At 45.1% G+C, this 20,775-nt stretch overlaps 1 protein-coding gene across 1 annotated transcript in view; it reads right to left on the bottom strand.

Moving 5' to 3' along the window:
* The window catches only part of LCMT1 (leucine carboxyl methyltransferase 1), a 53,590-nt gene extending 40,322 nt beyond the window's left edge, over positions 1 to 13,268 (bottom strand). Inside the window, exon 1 of the mRNA XM_060033084.1 lies at positions 13,009 to 13,268. Coding sequence (XP_059889067.1) covers positions 13,009 to 13,115 — 107 coding nt within the window. The 5' untranslated portion in view covers positions 13,116 to 13,268. The remainder of the gene's footprint in view (positions 1 to 13,008) is intronic.
* Between the last annotated feature and the right edge of the window lie 7,507 nt (positions 13,269 to 20,775).

The raw sequence follows: 20,775 nt of genomic DNA, 5'->3' as shown, positions 1-20,775 counted from the left end.
TCAACCGAATATTCTCAGCACTAATTTTCAAGTTTGGGATTTTAACTGCATACTTCTTGTGGTCCTCTAATTTTTAATTTTATTGTTGTTCTTCTACATCTTTTAGTTTCAATTTTTGGTTTCTATTTCCTGTTGGTTTTATTCTTGGTTTATAAATGGAAGATAGGAAGCAAAGTCTTAAGTGCAATAGACTCTGTACCTAAACAGAGTTCAGATTTGCTTCCTTTCTTGGGAGCTCTTGAAAGCTTCTTTTTGTTTTCCTAAGCAGATCGGCAGAACTTAAGTGTTCAATCATCTAAAAAACTGGGCCTGAATAACTAAGAAGACTCACAGGCTAGTTTCCTCCCAAAGGAGACTACTGGTATTGCCTTTTGGCTTCATCTAACATCTAATTACTTTACAAGTAATATGATCTAGAATCTACTGTCTCTCTTGTAAGCAGTCATTGAATAGTGGTCAAAGCATAAACGGAAAAGGAACCTACATTCACAGAGAGTGAAATAAGTAGAAGAATCAAATCAGTCCCCTTGGTACAATGTCTCATATCTAAATTTTTAACCAAAAAAAAAGAAAATGTAATTAATAAAATTAATACAGAACACAGTAACAGGATGCCATGGACCTGAATAATGCTGATGTATTTTTGAAAAAAATAAAACATTTAAGAACCTGTATTCTGAATACTTCCTCCAGTCTGAGGCTTGCCTGTTCATTTTCTCAGTTTATCTCTTTTTCCTTTGTAGTTAGTACTTTTTGTGTTCTACATACTAAATATTTACCTACCCAAGGCTGCCAAGGTATTCCCCTATGTTTTCATACAGAAGCTTTACGGTTCTAGCTTTCATATTTAGGTTTATGGTCCATCCCAAATTAGTATGTGTGTACAGAAGGAGGTCAGTGTTCATTCTGTTTCCACTTGAATATCCAGTTGATCCAGAATTATTGGTTAAAAAGACTTCACTTTTCCCCATTGAAATGACTTGGCACTCGGGGCAAAAATCAACTTACAGCACCGGTATAGGTCTATTTCTGTTTCATTGATCTATTTTTCTACATTTATGCAAAGACCACATTGTTTTGATCACTGTAGCTTTACAGTGGGTCTTAGAAATCAGTAAATTAAGCAGTGTAAGTTCCCCAACTTCACCCTTCTTTTGAACATTTTTTTGGGCTACTCTAGATTTTTTGTGTTTCCATATACATTTTAGAATCAATTGTTAAGTTTTTCCAAAAAGATGGCTAGGGTTTTGACTGGGATTTAGACAGTTGGTTTTTTACTGCTATTGTAAATAATATTTAAAAATTTCACTTTCCTATATGTGTACGTATATTTACAACACATCTATCTGACAAATGATTCCTATACAGAATATATAATGAACTCCAACAAGTCAAAATCAACATTATCATCATTAGTGAAAATGGGCAAGGGCTTGAACAGATAATTCACAAAAGAAGATGCAGAATGGCCAATAAGCACACAATAAGTATACATCTGTCACCAGGGAAATGCTATTTCAGACCTTAATGAGATGCTATTTCACACTCACTAACAATGCTGAATGTTTAACAAGGATATGGAGCAACTGGAGTTTTGATACATTGCTGGTGGGAAGTGTAATCTGATAAAAACCACTTTGGAAATTAGTCTGGCAGTTAAATACATACCCACCCTATGACTAAGCAATTCTACTCCTAGATATTTATCCAAGAAAAATTCAGGCTTATATAAGAACATTCATTGCAGCCTATTCACCATGGCCAAAAACTAGATACGACTCAAATGTCCATCATCAGGTGAATGGATGAACAAATCGTGGTACATTCATACAACACAAAAAGGAGCAAACTATTTTACCCTGACAAAGATTATCTCCTTGACCAAACTCTAGCCAGGCTCCTCTGAGACCTCCTCTACTAGGCATCAACCTTGGCCTATAATATAAAGACCTGAGCAAACATTAACATAGCTCCTAACAGCTCAAGGCCACACCACTAGGGTGTCTCTAGTCCCCCTTAGCATGCCTGCCTGAGAAAACTCAAGACTGCCAAAAGAACTTACTGTTGGTTCTAGGCAACACCTAAAGATAGGGCCTCCCTGTCTCCCAGCTAGCAAATCCAGATGGTTTCTGCTGGACCAACACTCCCTTTTCCCATTTTCTGTAATTTTTTCTCTGATTCTACTGAATCCCTGCTCGCCCCCCTCCTTCCTCCCTCACTTGCCCTTTAAAACACCCTCTGTACAAATCAGAGTTGAGTTTAGTTCATGCTGGATTCTTCTCCCTGTTGCAATAGTTATTGCTGATTAAAATCTGACCTTACCACTTTAGCATCCAGCTTTATCTGTGACAACGGGCGTTTATCTTTGACAACGTGTACAACATGGATGAATCTCAAAGAACATCTTGAGTGAAAGACACAAAAAGAATGCATACTGTATGATTCTGTTTATATGACATTCAAGAATAGGCAAATCTATGGTAGCCCGAAACAGAAAATGGTTGCTGGGGGGCGGGGGAGTGGTAATGAGACTAAGTAGAGATAAGGGAACTTTCTGGAGTTTCAGAAATATTTTTTATCTTGTTTCGGGTGGTGGTACATAGATATATGCAACTATCAACACTCATCAAACTGAACATTTTATTCTGTATATATTATCTCCCTCTCCCCATTCCCCTTCTCTCCTAAGAATACCTGAGGAAATTCCAGAAGGAAAAAAAAAGGTGAGGGATATAGCACATCCTCCAAGTTCCCTTTCCAATATCCATTCACCCTTTCTTCCTAAGAGGACCCCAATTTTGTTTGAGGCATCAATCTGCCCTATTGGAAATTCTTACCTCCCCACACTTTCCTGCACCCAGGAGTGGAGCCATGTGTCCTAATGATGGCTAATGAGAAGTACACAGAAGTCTACAGGGTTGGGCTTCCCAAAAAGCTACTGCTTTCCTTACGAAAATGGGCAGATTCAGACACATACATGGCTCTTGCTAGTATCCCTTCCTTTGCTTTCTTCCCAGAGCACAGCTGCTCAAACAGACTAAAAAAAATCTGATAACCCTGCTACAAACCTATCCTCACCCTGTGAAGCAAGCTGTGGGAGCTCTGAATCAATTCACAGCTGAGTAACTTTGTGAGTCGAAAATTTTCAGACATCAAAATGGAAAAAAAAAAAAAAGCGATTTCAACTGGAAGTCAAGAAATGACAACCAAGGACCTACTGTAAAGCACAGGGAACTATACTCGATGTTGTGTAATAACCTATAAGGAAAGAGACTCTGAAGAAGAATATAGATATATAAATATATACACATATATATATGTATAACTGAATCACTGTGCTGTACACCTGAAACTAACACGATATTGTAAATCAACTATACTTCAATAAAAAAAAGAATGACATATGCACTGCTGTGTTAAAGTATATATAAGAATTTAGTATACAAGTGACATTTCAAATCAATGGGGAAAATAAGACCATTTAATAGATGATGTAGGAACAAATGGCTAATAATTTGAGACAAAATTAAATTAAAACTGCTACCTTATAATGTCCAAAATAATAAATATAGATGAATGATCTAAGCATAAAAGCCAAAACCATAGAAGTGCTAAAAGAAAATGTTATAAAGATTGAGAATGGCCTTTAAAAGCTTTACCCCAAAACCACAAGCCATAAAGTTAGATTGTCAGATTCTATACCCTAAAGCGTCACCACTTCTGTATTATGAAATGTACAGTACAAGCTATACTGAAAGACGAGCAACAGCTTGAGAGAAAATGCTGCAACAAATACCAAGGTAAAGGATTACTATTCCAGATACAAAAGGTTCTTACAAATCAATAATAAAAATACAAATAACCAAACAAGAAAAAGACAACAACCCAGTAGGACAGCAACGTGGGAGAGAGGATTCACACAGAAAATATCAATGAGTGTGTGAGCAGTCAAAAAATGCTCAGTCTCCCTCGTGATTTTAGGAATACAAATTAAGAACAGGTGTTATCTTCCACCTGCCAGTTGGTGAACAATCTAAGAGACTGAGAATGTTCCATGATTAGCATCTCCGTTCACCATAGGTTAAGAATGGAAATGGATTATCACCTCCTTGGAGGACCATCTTGCAGAAGCTTCTCCCCTGAAATCTGTCTCACGGGAAAACTCAAACACGTGTGCAAAGATGCTCATCACAGCACGATTTTTTTTTTTTTTTTTTTTTTTTTTTTGCGGTACGCGGGCCTCTCACTGTTGTGGCCCCTCCCGCCGCGGAGCACAGGCTCCGGACGCGCAGGCTCAGCGGCCATGGCTCACGGGCCCAGCCGCTCCGGGGCATGTGGGATCTTCCCGGACCGGGGCACGAACCCGCGTCCCCGGCATCGGCAGGCGGACTCTCAACCACTGCGCCACCAGGAAACCCCCACAGCACGATTTTAAGAACAAAATCATAACCACCTAAATGCTGACCAAAAGAACAGTCAAATAAGGTACAACCGCACTGCAGAATACTGTGCAGCCAATAAAAAGAATGAGGCAGATCTGGGTGAAATTACATGTACAATATGTTCACAGTAGGCTCTTGAGTGGGGAAAAAGTACAGTTGACCCTTGAACAACGTGGAGGTTAGGGGTGCTGACCCCCATGCAGTAGAAAATCCAGGTACAGCTTTACAGTTGGCCCTCTGTATCCTCGGTTCCGCATCTACAGATTTGACAACTTTGGATCGTGTAGAATGGTATTTAATGAAAAAACACTCTGCCTGCTTAAGTGGACCTGTGCAGTTCAAACCCATCTTGCTCAAGAGTCAACTGTACTCACCTTTCTCATTTAAAAAATGAAGCTTTTAAGAGAGGGAAAAAAAAAGATGTGATATTACTATTTGAGATCTAAGATCACTACCTTTCGCAAATGTTTTCCAAAATCTAATGTTTTCCTTTTATTAAAAAAAAAAAATGGGGGCGATAAAACATCCCCAGTTTATTTGACCTTTCTGATGGCAAGGTTGGCAGCTAACGTATCCTCCACAGTATGTTCTAGTTCTAAAGTGACATGTCTTCTCTGGGAGTGGAAAGTACCTTGGCACCTGCCTTCAAAGTATTTCAGATCAAAATCTTAGCCCTGCTCTCTGGGGCATAGCTGTGAAGATGCAATCAGTGTGCTGGAGAGGCCAGGGCCCTCGGGAAAACGCTGGCTTTCCTGAGAGGTGATCCTGTGTCCTGCTTTCATGACGGGGTAGCGGGGGACATCTGTCGATTCGGTTGAGAAATCAGATGAACTTCTATTATTTGCACAGTAGAATTTCAGCCTTACAGCCCCTGGTCTGGCTTCTAACACATACGGACCACTGAAAACCAGTTAAACAGAAAGCCAGAATTTTTAAGACCTCATCAGGAAATATAATCTTGAGCATTTGCATTCGGGTCTAATCAATTTAGCCATCCGACAGATAATTATTGTGTGTCTACAATGCGAATGGCACTAAGGTAGACAGGTCCCTGCTTTGTGTTGTTTTCATTCTGGTCGAAGGGACAGACATTAAACAGCATGTCTGAACTACAACTGGGCTGATGACCACAAAGGAGACGCACGGAGTGTTACGAGAACACGGAACACAGGCTACGTCTTGTCTGCAGGAGCCAAAAAGGCCTCCTGGAAGGAGCCACACCTGAGATAAGTCAAAAATCTTGGCGTCATCTTTGACTCCTCACCGTACATCCAATCCGTCAGTACATTCTATCAGCTTGACCTTCAGTGTATCCAGATTCTAATGGATTCCCAGCACCTCCACCGCTACCATCCTGAGCCAAGCCCCCAGCATCTCTGACTTGGGGTATTCTGAGAGCACATCTCCCTGCCTCCATGCTGCCCCCTACAGTCTGTTCTCACCAGAGACGCTGAAGGGATCCTGTTCAAACCCAAGTCACCTTTGTCTTCCAAGTCCCCCAGCGGCTCCCATCTCACTCAGAGTGAAAGCTGAGTCCTTAAAAGAGCTCGTCTCCCCCTCACTCAGCCGGCCTTGCAGCTCCTGGGACAGGCAGGGCCAGCTCCTGCCTCACTGGGCCTTTGTACTCTGCCTGGGACATTGCTTCCCCAGAAGTCCATCCTCAGGGCTCCTTCCCTCCCCCGCACTGACCTTCTCGATGGGGCCGTCCCTGGCCATCCCGGCTCACGTGGCCTTCCAACATTCCTACAGCATCGCCCACCATCTCATGTGCCAGATATGTTGCTCGTTTGCTTCCTGGCTGCTTCCTCCACTGGAATACATGCCCCATGACAGCTCCGTTTTTGTCTGTTTCATTCACTTCTGCATCCACACTAGAACAGGGTCTCCATAAACTGAGCAGGGTCTCAATAATGAATAGCAAATGAAGGCATCAGTCTGAGGGATGACATGGAGCTGATCAGACAAGGAAGGGTGGGAGAAAGCATTTCGGGAGGGAATGGCCGGCTGAAAGGCCCCAGGAAAGACAGGAACAGGTCTCGCCCGAGGAACTGAGAGGACGGTGGCGAGAAGGAAAGAGCTGGGGGAAGCAAGATTGGAGGAGCCAGACGGAGCACGCAGGGCCGGGCGGACCATGTGAGAAACTTCGCTCTTTTTCTAACAGCAACAAGAAGCCATTCAACTAGGGAGTGACAAGGTCCCATGTGCCTTTTGCAAACCTCTGGCTTCAGTGTGAGAACTGGACTTGGGGACGTAAGCATGATTGGGGAGCTCAGTTGGCAGATGGGTGTCACGGCTCAGACCACGGATGACCTGAGCGTGGACTGAGACGGCAGCCGCAGAGGTGGAGGAAAGGAGGTAGATTCCAGAAACATTTTGCAGACACAATCTAAGGTCTCGGTGATTGATTCATAGATTCAAATTCATAGATGAATTTCACTTACAGGGGGTAAGTGAAAGAGCAGCTCCACGATGACTCCTACCTTTTTTACTCTAACTGAGGGGACAATGGCATCACCCACTGAGTTGCGAGGGTGGGGTGGCGTGGAGGAAAATTCGGGAAGGTGATCTTGAGTGCAGTTTTGGAAATAATGAATTTGAGATCATTCTGAGAAATCCAAATGGAGATTTCCAGCTGGCAAGGATCAGATCCAGGGTAGCGTGATCAGATGAGGAAAGGTGAGGCGTGTCGCTATTTATCTTGTGGCTGACGGAGAATCAAAAAGCTTCAAGTAGCAAAGTGACAGGATAAGATTTGTGATTCTGAAAAAATCACCCTGGCCACGGCATAAACACTTGGACAGGGGAGATGGCCAGACTAGAAGCAGGTAGAACAATAAGGACGTGTTGCAACAGATCAGGTGAGCGAGGGCTGTGGCCGTCGGGAAGGAAAAGGGAACAGACTTTCCCTTTGTCACCAGCCCATCTGCTGCACAGCTGCTGGGGATTTTTCTAAAACACAAACCCAGATCATGTCAGTTCCCCAACTTGAAAGCCCTTGGGACCTTCCCCATTCTGTTCTCTGACAACCTCTCCAGAATTCACTCTTGCTACCCAGCGCCCATCCAAGGTCAAGTTCCCCTAACACTTCCCCTAAGAGCTTTGATCTCTATGCTCTTTGGCTCCTGCTCTTTTCTTCTGCCTGGTAAACACCTATTCGCCTTTTTAAGACTCACCTCTCCTCCCCTGTGAAAATAAGAAAACCAGTGCTGACCGCTAGGAGTTGGCCTGGTACCACGAGCCAGGCTTCACTGCAGTTAGATGCTTGCCTGGTGCTCACAGAGGCCACGCTGTCCTTCTGTTGGACAGAAACAATCTCGCAGGACCAGCAGCACAAGGTCGCACTGCAACAGCGACGAATTGAGACAAAACAGGACCCCTTCATAATTTTGTCTAACAGACAAAACCAAGGTCATCATGCCAGTCACAGGCCCCAAACACTCCTCTCTCCTGGCTGAGATGAGCAACTGTGGCTTCTTTACGAATCACAGAGTGTCTGACTCCAGAAAAGTCAGACACACCTCCTCCTAGAAAAGACTGAGCTACCCAATCACAAAATTGTCCCCGCCTCCTGTGAGCACCCAATCCTGGGCAAATCTCTGCTTCCTTGAACCCTCCCCCAAATTACCCAACTGAAGCCCAAACCCTGTAAGTTCTTTCTAACACCCCTTACGGATAGGCCCCAAAGCTCCCTTAACTTAAAAAGAGCCTCCTATTTTAACTCAGGGCTTTCATCCGCTTTCCCAAGATTAATAACTTTAAAGTTTCAAATTCATAGATGAAAAAGAAAACTTCCCACTGGCTGGAAAATAAGGCAATTCTAAAATAAAATGTCTGTCAACTTTTTTTTTTTTTTTTTTTTTGCGGTACGCAGGCCTCTCACTGTTGTGGCCTCTCCCGTTGCGGAGCACAGGCTCCGGACGCGCAAGGCTCAGCGGCCGTGGCTCACGGGCCCAGCCGCTCCGCGGCTTGTGGGATCTTCCCAGACCGGGGCACGAACCCGTGTCCCCTGCATCAGCAGGCGGACCCTCAACCACTGCACCACCAGGGAAGCCCTCTATCAACTTTTTAATGTTTCATTTTTATTACGAATTTTACACTCAAAACACTGGAGAATAGGAAAGTGAGCTAGCCAGAGAATCACGCTGGAATGAGCTGGTCCTGTAAGAGCACAGGTGAGGCTGGCTGACACGAAATCCCAGCAGTACGAAGCCACCCTGCTGTGTGATTTCTACCACCAGTATTCCGGGTGAAAACGGAGAGTCTGGTTCAACCAGGGTCTGGGTTTACTAGGATTAAGGGCAAGGGAAATAAAGCCATTGCCAAGAGAACTACTGAAGGATTGGCTATGAACTCGAAGCTCAGTTAAGAGGTAGCAGCCTACAGGGACGTGTCTAAAGGCTGGCGAAAACCATGGAGGTCCTGAGGAGGAAGATGCTGAGGGCAGAGCAGAAACAACTGATCAAGCGTGCTGGAAAGAAGAGACTGGGGTTGAAGGGCGCTGCACTGTTCATCTGTGAGGTGGTGCATGCAGCACCGGGATGGAAATCCAGGGGATCGTGGCGGGAGCGGTGACAGAGGTGGATGAGCAGAGGTAATCACTGCAGATGAGGTGTTCAAGAAAATAAGCGTTCCCGCGTGAACACTGGGTCCTCCACATGCACGCTAGGAAGGCAACTAGGATGATGGCAAGAACTGAGGCAGAGAGGAAGGCCTGTGGGCCAGATACCCAAGTCATCAATGAATTAGGTGAATAACCAGCAGAAGGTAAAAAACAGTAATATGGAGGAGAGGATGCTGGGGACGTGGGTCTCAAAGAAATGGGGTGAGGGGACAAAGAGCAGTGAGGACACAAATTCTGATCCTCCTGATTCTAGGATATCCAGGGTGTGAGAAAACAGAGGCATGACTTGGCTTCAAGAAAAGGATATCCCCAGGGAAGGGCCAGCGTCAATACAAAGAGAGGGACGGAATGACTAAAGAGAGGCTAAGGAAATAGAGGTGGGGGATGATTATGGAGTGGTAATTTCAGAGGGCACAGTGGGGGCTGCAGGAGGGGTGCGATCAAGGGTAAAAATGAGTGGGGAACTGACTTAGGGGCACAGCATGATGGGGAAGATAAGGAGGACGGGGGAGTGGGGTGAGTTAGCCATCCTGGTAAGTGCACTATAGATAGCTGTTGAATCAAATGGGAGTTATTAGGCATAAACCTAAAATATCCAATCAGAAGCGTTCTAACTGTTGGACTGTAGGAGTGATGGAGTCTGTGGTGATGACGATGATGATGATGATTTGGTGACAATGGGGCAGTGATGATGACAACAACTACCAATTGTGAACACCTACTGTGTGCCAAGCACTCTTGGAAGCACGCCACATTTTTTTTTTTAATTTTTTTTTTTTTTTTTTTTTTTTTTTTGCGGTACGCGGGCCTCTCACTGTTGTGGCCTCTCCCATTGCGGAGCACAGGCTCCGGATGCACAGGCTCAGCGGCCATGGCTCACGGGCCCAGCCACTCCGTGGCACGTGGGATCCTCCCGGACCGGGGCACGAACCCGTGTCCCCTGCATCGGCAGGCGGACTGTCAACCACTGCGCCACCAGGGAAGCCCGGAAGCACGCCACATTTAAGCCTCACAACAACCCTCTGAGACCGATAACAGCATTATTATCTGCAGAGGGGCTCTAAACCAAAAGGAGGGAGCAAACTAAAACAGAAATAACTGAATTGTAGGAGCCCTGGGGAGCTAATCGGCTTTTTGAACATTATTTTAGGGATCTTACAGCTGTAACTCATGGCAGCAGGAACCAGCATGACCCACAGCTATTTCAGTAACTTCAAACAAATAATATTCAGACTGGAGGAAAAATCAAAATAACAATAAGAATTTATTGAAGGCTTCACTTCGTGCCAGATCCTGTGCTAACCTTTGCATGGATTATCTCATTTAATCCTCATATCTAAAAGGCAAGCTACCATTATTATCCCCATTATAAAGATAAGAAAACTAAGGCAGAAAGAGAGTAACATGCCCACAATTCACACAAAGAATTCCTATTTAATAAGATGACTTCTTGACAAGACTTAAGGGTTTCATATGTTACAGTGAAGGTGCAGGTCACAGTACCAACAGAACTTGAAAGTTATTAAATCCTGCAAAATATCTTAAAACATTAACTTATGGATTCTCACCATCTCTTTGCGTGTTTTTTCCAGATGAGAGAAAACCCAGTGCAAAAAAAGCTTTGATGAAGTGCATCCAGATGGCAAACATGTCTGGTTTTTACGGCCCGGGAACCTACCCCAGAAGATTCTGATTCAGTGGATCTAGAGTCGGCCCTGAGTATCTGCGTTTCTTTTAAAAGCTCCAAAGGCTCTGCTGGTGTGCAGTTTGGGCTGGGAACTACTGCCTTAGATTCTCTGCAGTTCCAAATCCAAACTTCCCCTATGACGTTGAGATGTCTGAAGACACCAAGGGCATTGGAAACTGAGGCAGAGAAGAGGCGAAATTATAAAAACCATCCAACAGAGAGCCAAGGAAAGGCATGCTCTGGTTATACTATTTCTCTGTACTTTTGTGTCTGAACTATTTCCTAGCTAATTTGCTTTATTTTCTTAAATTAATTTTTATTGTAGTTGATTTACAATGTTGTGTTAGTTTCTGCTGTACAACAAAGTGAATCAGTTACACATATACATATATGTACTCTTTTTTAAGATTCTTTTCCCATACAGGTCATTACAAAGTATTGAGTAGAGTTCCCTGTGCTAGACAGTAGGTTCTTATTAGTTATCTATTTTATATATAGTACCTAATTTGCTTTATGTAGGCAAGTTGGCCAAAAATGTTACCAACAAATATTAAATGAGCCAAGTATTACCAATAAATATTAAGTAAACCTAGCCCTAACGTGCTACTGAAAAGTATTTTATTTCTCTCTGGTAATTCTGACGGCACTTCTGATTCTCTTAGCAAACAGCAGTCAAATATGAGAAAAATTGCTTCTAATTCAATAATGCTACGGATGTGGTCAACAGAGATCAAAAGCTGGAGAAGAAATACAGTTGGGTATAATTCATTTAAGCTCACAAATTTCACCAGGGACTGCCTTCAAGCCTTTAATACTTATGAATGTATTTATCTATTTATTTAATCAACCACCACTAACACGTACTACACGCCAGACACTACACTAAGTGCTTTACTAATATTTAATATCATTTCATCTTTACAAGCACCTATGAAGTGGGTATTATTTTCATCCCCACTTTACAGATCAAGAGACTGAGACACAGAGTGATTTAGTAACCTGCCCAAGTTCACGCAGCTAGTGAATGGCCCATCTTGACAGTCTGGCTCCAGAGTCCATGCTCTGAATCACTATGCTTAGTCTCCAAGACCTACAAAAAGTTCAAACCTTAACCCAAAACTTGTTTTCCCCACCAGGTCCCTACAAGGCCGCAGCTTCCAAGGCATTCATTCAGTTCCTCAAACAGTCCATACTCCTTCCTTGACCTGCCTGAACACCCTCCTATATCCCTATTTTCTTTCTTTTTTAAAGTCATCTGTTCTCAGCTCAAACATTATCAACTAAATTTCAAACTCTAATGGCGCACTGTATTTCTCAGCATTAAACACAAAATTGTAATTATATTACTTCCTGGGTAATTATTTGCTTCCTGTCTTTTCCAACTAGGGGGTGAGTTCAGACACCATGTCAATCTTCTTCATGGGTTCTCAATCACTGAATACCCACCAACCAGACAAAAGGAAATAAGCTCTCCATAATTTGGGTTTTCTTTTTTTGTTTTTGGCCACGCTGCCAGGCTTGTGGGATCTCAGTTCCCTGACCAGGGACTGAATCCGCGCCCTTGGCAGTGAAAGTGCAGAGTCCTAACCACTGGACCGCCACGTAACTCCCTCAATAATTTTTGTTGAATGAATGAATGAGTGGCATACACTCAAGGCTCATGCTTTCTTTTTCATGCTTTCTGGTACGTGACACATACCTGTGCTCGCAACGGCCCCCCACATAGCCCCCACTACACCCGCAAAAGTGCAGACTCCAATAGCACACAGGAAAGCTCTCTGGAAAATACTGGCTCTGCACACAAATATTATGTGACCCTGGACAGGTCATTTCCCCCCTTAACTGACCTGAGTTTCAGGTGCACAATGGGGATCACGCCAAGTCCCAATGGAATGTAACCTACAAAAGAGGGAGAACCTGCACTTCTCCCCATAACCTACCAAAACTGTAGTTATTACTCGCTTCAAGTGTGTTTCCAGCAAGACCCTGGCTCCGAGAAGGCCAAGTCCACGTCTGCCTGGTTCAGCGCCGTATCCCAGGCACGGTACCCGCGGGCTTGTACCGTGCCTGGCCCACAGCAAAAATTAGATAATTATGAGTTAAGTAGATGAATGCCTGCTCTGAGCATTTCACAGATGTCGCACGAGTTGACGGGTGACTTCTGGCGTAAAAGCGTATTCCTTAGACACAGGCGCGCCTCCCACCTAGGCCCCAGCCCCCCGGAGATGCCAGCCCCTAACCCCACGCCAGGCAGTCACCTCTTGCATATAGAAGCATCTTCGCAAGTGCCGCGCACGCCCTCGTCGTCCGTGTCGGTAGGGGAAGAACAGGTGGTGAAAGAGGGCCTCCTCAGGCTAGTGGCCATGGGCGTGAAGGTGTCGGGGTGCTGCGTCCACCGGTGACATGGAAGCGGGGTCGACGGACGCCGGGAAAATGAGCGAGCCCCGGACAAGGTAGTAGAGACAGACTGGGTTCTACAAGGCTCACCTGGCGCGGCTCAGTGACGCCGCCCACGGCGGCTGCCCCAGCAACCTGCCCGCTGATTAGATCCTTTGCGAAGACGCTCATTGGACAATTTCCCCGCCCCATCAGCCCACGGAGGTGCCCATTGGACAACTCCCTTGGCCCCGCCCACATAACCCGGAAGTACCCGGAGGGAGAAAGTAAACTGAAATTGACGTGAGAGGGCACCGCAATGCTCTCCGGGAATTGTAGTCTTAGGGGCTTTGAGAGGCCCCTGCGTTTCTTTTTTTTTTTTTTTTTTTTTTCGCGGTACGCGGGCCTCTCACTGTTGCGTCCTCTCCCGCTGCGGAGCACAGGCTCCGGACGCGCAGGCTCAGCGGCCATGGCTCACGGGCCCAGCCGCTCCGGGGCATGTGGGATCTTCCCGGACCGGGGCACGAACCCGTGTTCCTTGCATCGGCAGGCGGACTCCCAACCACTGTGCCACCAGGGAAGCCCCGCCACAGGGTTTCTTATTGCTAGTCACGAAATTTTATAACTGTAGTTAACTCAGAGCGGAAGAGCTGGAAAGATTCTCAGCACTGGGGCAAAGGGCAGAGAATCCAGACGGAAAAACAAGTGTCAGTGTTACAGTCAGTTGGGGCTCAGTCTCATTCAGAAATTGAACAAGTATTTACTGAGTGCCGACTCTACCCCAGGAACTGGGCGAAGAGCTTTGCACACATAATCGCCTTTCAAATGTTGTGAGGGAAGGAATATGTGGAAAACGAATACAATGGAAAACTATGTAGCAGTGAAAATGAACGAACTAGAGTTACCAGTTACAAGCATCAGTGTCTGAATTTCAAAAACATGATATTCGGTGAAAGAAGAAATAGATAACATTTTTGTAAAGTTCAATCCAAGCAAAACTAATGTTATTTAGAAAAACAACGTATATGGTAATAATATACAGAAAAGTAAAGGAATGAGTGGAGAAAAACAGAAGTTAGGCTCCTTGTGACCTTTAGGGAGGAGGGTAGGACACTCCTCTAGGGAAACGAAATGGGGAAGGGGTATATAGACACTTCAATAATTTCTTTTTTTTTTTATTTTTATTTATTAATTTATTTATCTATGGCGGTGTTGGGTCTTCGTTTCTGTGCGAGGGCTTTCTCTAGTTGCGGCGAGCGGGGGCCACTCTTCATCGCGGTGCGCGGGCCTCTCACTATCGTGGCCTCTCCCGTTGCGGAGCACAGGCTCCAGACGCGCAGGCTCAGTAACTGTGGCTCACGGGACCAGCTGCTCTGCCGCATGTGGGATCTTCCCAGACCAGGGCTCGAACCCGTGGCTCCTACATTGGCAGGCGGATTCTCAACCACTGCGCCACCAGGGAAGCCCCAACTTCAATAATTTCTAAAGCTGAGGTAGGTTCACGTGTGTTTGTTTCACTATGATACATATTCAAGATATTCATATATTGTGTACTAGACTTATTATAAAACATTTTCTTTTCTTTTAACTTTTTTTTAATTTTTGGCTGCGTTTAGTCTTTGTTGTTGCACGCGGGCTCTCTCCAGCTGCAGCGAGCAGGGACTACTCTTCGTTGCGGCGCACAGGGTGCGTGGGCTTCTCACTGCGGTGGCCTATCCTGCTGCAGAGCACGGGCTCTAGGCACGCAGGCTTCAGTAGTTGTGGCACACGGGCTTAGTTGCTCCGCGGCATGTGGGATCTTCCTGGACCAGGGCTCGAACCCGTGTCCCCCGCATTGGCAGGCGGACGCCCAACCACTGCGCCACCAATAAAACATTTTCTAACTAAAATTTTTAAAGTGTGTTTGCATGTTCCATTTCATTATCTGTCAGGAGCAGAGCATGGATATACTCAAACTTGAAGAACCTTGAGTCTTACACACCCACGCACACACACACACACACACACACAAGCAAAGTAAACAAACGACAACAAAAACCCAGTACACATATCTTGGGGCAAGATCAGTTATCAAATCCTTGCTTAGTATTCAGTGGAGGAACAAGAGCCCATTGATAACCAAAGTAGAAATGACAGTGGGGAAGGCTGAGGTTAGGGAGTTTTGCCAGGGGGAGTGGTGATGAGATGAAATATACCACTTTCTCTGAGTGATCCTTTGCCAAGAGGGTAATGCAAACCAGTAAACACGCATAGTCTCCCAACTGGCAGTGTACACAGTCCATGGGTGTCAGTGGGCAAGGACAGTGGGTCCACAGCAAGCAGTAGTATAAGACATCAATTCCATAGGTCTGGATGGTGAGCCTGAGGGACTAGAAGAAGGTGGAGCCTTCTTCCTCTCTTGTTTGATGAGCAAAGAACATCTCTGATCTCTGCTGAGAGTTTGATTCAGAAAAACTGGTGCTTCAGAGGACTTTGGTCAGTTTTTCACTGAGGGGTCACCCCAGAGGCTTCCTGCAGGCAGGGGTAGCTCATTCCATTTGAGCTCCTGGTCAAGGCGCTGGAACTTTATGATACAGGAGTGGAATCTGGAAATGGCAAAGCTTAGCCATCTGAAGCTGCATAATACCTCCAAATATGAGACTACGCTGGGGTGGCCATGAACAACGTCCCAGCGAAAGTTCACTGACAATTAATCTGCATCCCCTGATAAAGTCAAGAAAAGAGAAACTAGAGTTTAAAAGTCCTGTTGAACATTAGTTAATATTGGGAGCAAATAGCTGGGCTCTAACCATGAAACTTCTCCCTGAGAGGCTAGAGTGGACGTTTGCCACTTTGGCTATTCAGTATTCTTTCTTCTATAACAACAACCAGAGTTTATTATGGAGAACCACATTCTCCTTTTAGTCCACATGGATCAGGTAAGGCTCTGTGCCTGACACTGGGGGTGGAACCTTACCAAGGCCTGGCCAATCATACACAAAATCACCCTAGCTACACTTCAAGAGTGTGTGTGTGATGTGGTGGTGGTGACCAGGTTGGTCCAATCAGAATGAATCCCAGGAGTTGAATGGAAGTTGTTACGTCTATAAGAGCTCTCTTTTCTGGCAGACTTGAACCCGGGAGGCTGTACCTTTGAAGCTACTGAGGGCCATCTTGCTACCTTGTATAGCCTGAGAATTTTGCTATTGGGAAGGCTAATGTTGTCTGGAACACTATATGCTCAGTTAGGGGTGACCTGACTTTGCAGTGTGGGGCTGATGGGAAAATCACCAGAGCCTGTGATGGATCGATCAGAAGAGGCTGAATTCAGAAAGATGAAATAAACACCTGCAGCTTTCATCCTGATCTGCGTGCACACTATCCCTCCCCGCCCATCACTACCTGGTAGAACCTCAATCAAATCATTGTCTTCCTTCTTGGCTGGTCCAGTTTTCTAAGTTTTTGGCCTGTGATTTCTTCACAAGCTTTCCATAGACAGCTATGGCCTGTTAAAAAGGCTATCTTTCCTGCTTTGAACTGCTTTTGCACGATTGTCAAAAATCAGTTGAGCAGGCTTCCCTAGTGGCACAGTGGTTAAGAATCTGCCTGCCGATGCAGAGGACATGGGTTTGAGCCCTGGTCCGGTAGGATCCTACAAGCTGCGGAGCAACTGGGCCCGTGCGCCACAACTACTGAGCCTGCGCTCTGGAGCCTGCGCGCCACAACTACTGAAGCCCGCGCACCACAACTATAGAGGCCCGCATGCCTGGAGCCCGTGCTCCGCAACAGGAGAGGCCACCACAGTGGGAGGCCCGCACACTGCAGCAGAGAGTAGCCCCCGCTCGCCGCACCTGGAGAAAGCCCGCGTGCAGCAACGGAGACACAACACAGCCAAAAATAATAAATAAATAAAATAAATAAATTTATTTTAAAAAATCAGTTGAGCATATTTTTGTGGGACTATATCTGGATCCCCTGTTCATTGATCTATGTGTCTATCCCTCTGCAAATACTACACAGTATTGGTTACTACAGCTATATAATAAGTTTTGAAATGGAGAGGACTGACTGCTCCCATTTTATTACTTTTTTCAAAATTATTTTAGCTATTTTAGTTCCCTTATCTTTCCATAAAAGTTTAGAATAAACTTGCCTATATCTACAAAAAAAAAAGGCTCACTGGGTTTTGATATGAATTGCATTAAATCTATCAATTTTGGGAGAATTAACATGTTTACTATTCTTTGTCTTCCAATTCATGAACGTGGTATATCTCTGCATTTGTTTAGATCTTTGATTTCTTTTACCACTGTTGTAGAGTTTTCAGTATACAAGTCCTGGACATGTTTTGTTAGATTTACACTTAATTATTTTATTTTTATTAGTGACTGTAAATGTGTTTTACTTTTTGGTGTCCACATGTCCATTGCTAGTATCTAGAAATACAATTGATTGTTGTCTTTATTTTGAATCCTGTGACATTATTGAACTCAATTATTAGTTCAAGGAAGAAATACTTTTTAATAAATTCTTGTGGCATGAGGCCTGAAATTAAAATTCAATATTGAGAGCTGTCTTAACATCTAGTAAAATTGAGAGGGCCTCAAATGGTCTAACTGCAATTCCCCACTACCTCTTCTCCCACATGTGAGGTCCCCTAGCTATATGATCCTTCTTATCACAGGAACCAGACACAGTGCCTGTTTATTCCCGAGTAGCAGGCTTCAGTTCCCTATCAGCCCACTGAATTATCCAAACGAGCCCATCACACCCTCTGTGGGAACCAGGGCTTGTCCCCACCCTCTTGTTACTACAAAGTCTGCCTCCCAAGCCCCTACTTGTTCACTCTGTTCCAAGTGTAATCCCCCACATGGCCCTGCTTGGTGAGTGGTGTCCTCTCTTGGGCTGTGGGTAAATGTGACTTGTAAACTGCTGTTCATCCCATCTTTCAGTGTAGAACGTCGTGTGTTCAGCCAATCCCATTAGTTTACGGAGGGAATCTCTCACTGATGGATTGAAGAATAGGTGAGTAAGACAATTGGCGTCACAAACAGGATGGTCTAACCTCAGCTGAGGACAGTTGGTCAGCTTTAACTACCAGCTCCTTTGCTACTTAACTGGTTTGTAAGGTAGCAGTTACTATCTGGGATGTAAGTACCAGTTGCTGGCCAGCTTGGGCTTTAGCTCCTGTTCTGTTATTTCAAATGGATGTTGCCATCTCTTCGCACCCTAATGTCTCATGCTTGCCAACAAGGCAAAAACTATTGTTCATTGACCGTATCCCAGATTGAGGTACCATCAAGGGTGCCTTGTATGTGATACGTGGTCTCTGAGGCTCCTACCTGAGACCAGTGACAACATAATGTCCTAACTGGTGGGTGTTTGAGTTCCACTGACTGGGCATGGGCTAGCTCTTTGGTCATTGTGTCTAGCCTGATAACCATCACTGGCTGCTTGGGGCAGCCATAGAGACTCTGTTTGGGAAGGTAACCCCCACCGCCACCCCCCCGCCAACCACAGTCCTGGGGATGACCCCTTGTGTTGTTTGCAGAAAGGAAGGAGGCCATGACCCCAGGAAGATTTAAGAATGGCCCCTTGGTTGCCTCCTGAGTCATTGCTGTTCAGGCAAAAGTAGTGACCTTGTCCATCTCTCCTGTGCTGCATCTTCCCTTGGAGCAAGTTGTGTGCTCTCCTTACTCCTAACGGTTTTGAGGTGCACATCCATGGCAGCCCATGGCCCGAGAACTGATGAAAAAAACAAAAGTGGGGGAAGGGCTTCCCTGGTGGCGCAGTGGTTGAGAGTCCGCCTGCCAATGCGGGGGCGCGGGTTCGTGCCCCGGTCCGGGAAGATCCCACATGCCGCGGAGCGGCTGGGCCCGTGAGCCATGGCTGCTGAGCCTGCGTGTCCAGAGCCAGTGCTCCGCAGCGGGAGAGGCCGCGACAGTGAGAGGCCCACATACTGCAGAAAAAAAAAAAAAAGTGGGAGGAAGGGGCATGGCAGGGCCCTTCACGGTGTGCTGCGCCTGCTGATTCTCTAGATCTATAGGCATAAAAACTTCCTCCAGGACAGTCATTTCTATATCTTTGTCTTACTATACCTGATTAAAACAAATCCTGGGTACCCTTGAAATACCTGGGATCCCACTAAATTTAAATATGGTAAATATTTTGCTATTATAGATTTGGCTACTAGGTTCCATTCAATGCCTATTTCAACATTCTCTCAGCCTGTTTGCCTTCACCTCCAAAGGGGCACAATACACTTTTACCTTGTTACCCACAGGGTAACTAAACAGCTCTGCTATCACACACTACCTTTGCAGACAAGATCTTAAATGCACCCACCTTTCTCCAGGAGTACAGGTATGACATTACCTCCTTTGCAGACGTTTGTTTGACACACTTGTTAAGGATACACGAGTCCACCATCTTTTAGTTCTGTCTGGGTTCTGGAGGCAACGTACTCCTGGTTTACAAATTTTACTTAAGCCCATTTATGCTGTTACTTTTAAATGAGCCCACCTTGAGTGGGGGTCCCTCCAACAAGAGGCTCTAGAATCTGTCTAAATTAAAATCAACAGGCACTCCCCTTAGTGCCCTCAGAGACTCCTTCAGTGAAGTGGCTTTAGCAACTTCCCCTCCTGCTTCCTGGAGTCTCTGGACTGCTTATGATGTCTGTAAGTTGTCCTTGGGCTTCTGATGCAAGAAACTGCCCTCCTTGGCCCTGCATCACATACCATCAGAGCAGGAATTTCTGGCCATGCACTGGGCTCTTCTGGAAATAGAGTCTCTCCCAAACCCCAAGCTTCCATACCCAACTGCCCATTATTCCTTGAGTCATGGAAGCAACACTCCCACAAGCTCAGTAGGGTTATCAAAGACTCCTTGCTACAGGGTGGAGCCAAACCTAAGCCCTCTAGCACATCCTACCTGTAGGTGGGTATGGCCTCCCGTCATCAGTCCATTGCCAGATACCATGGAGCTGGAAGATGTTCCCCTCCCCCAGACCCTTTGGGATCAACCAAGTGAACATCAATGAGTTCATATACTTTATGATGTTGAGGACCACGTCTCCCTCTTGGTCAAGTGCCAACTTCACTGCCTGGGGAAGGACTTCACCTACTCCTTAGAATTCTCAGTCATCACCAAGGTTTAAATTGATGTCAAGCTATCAGAGAGTCAATTGTGGTATAAAGCCGTGAAATCAAGATTCACTATTAAGCGTTGCCTTGACATCTGGCAAAATTAGAGAATAATATGCTCCGATATACATAAATCTGCATATATTTCTAAAAGGCCTGAGAGAATACAGATCACCAATGGAGTGGTTTCCCAGGCAATGAAAAGAGGAGTGGGACTTAGCCAGGAAAAGTGAATTTTAGTCTTTTTTTTTATTATTCAAACAGAAAGTCACAAAAATTATAATCATCCTCATCACGAACTTTCATTCTTAAAAATGTTATGCCTCTTGTACTTTTGGGCTGTTCACCCTTTTTCTTATATGAAGAGCATGCACTTGTGTATTCTATCATTTTGAACATTAACGCAAGTTAGTGTTTTAATTCCCCAAGATCTGCATAAGTACCTGCTCCTTGTAAAACATGAAAGCATTACAAAAACCATTTGAAGCGTCCCTTGATCAGCCTTCAACCCCACTCATGCCCTTTCTC

Source organism: Delphinus delphis, chromosome 15, assembly GCF_949987515.2.
Source record: "Delphinus delphis chromosome 15, mDelDel1.2, whole genome shotgun sequence".
Classification (NCBI taxonomy): Eukaryota; Metazoa; Chordata; class Mammalia; order Artiodactyla; family Delphinidae; genus Delphinus; species Delphinus delphis.
This window is presented reverse-complemented; position numbering and strand designations above follow the sequence as displayed.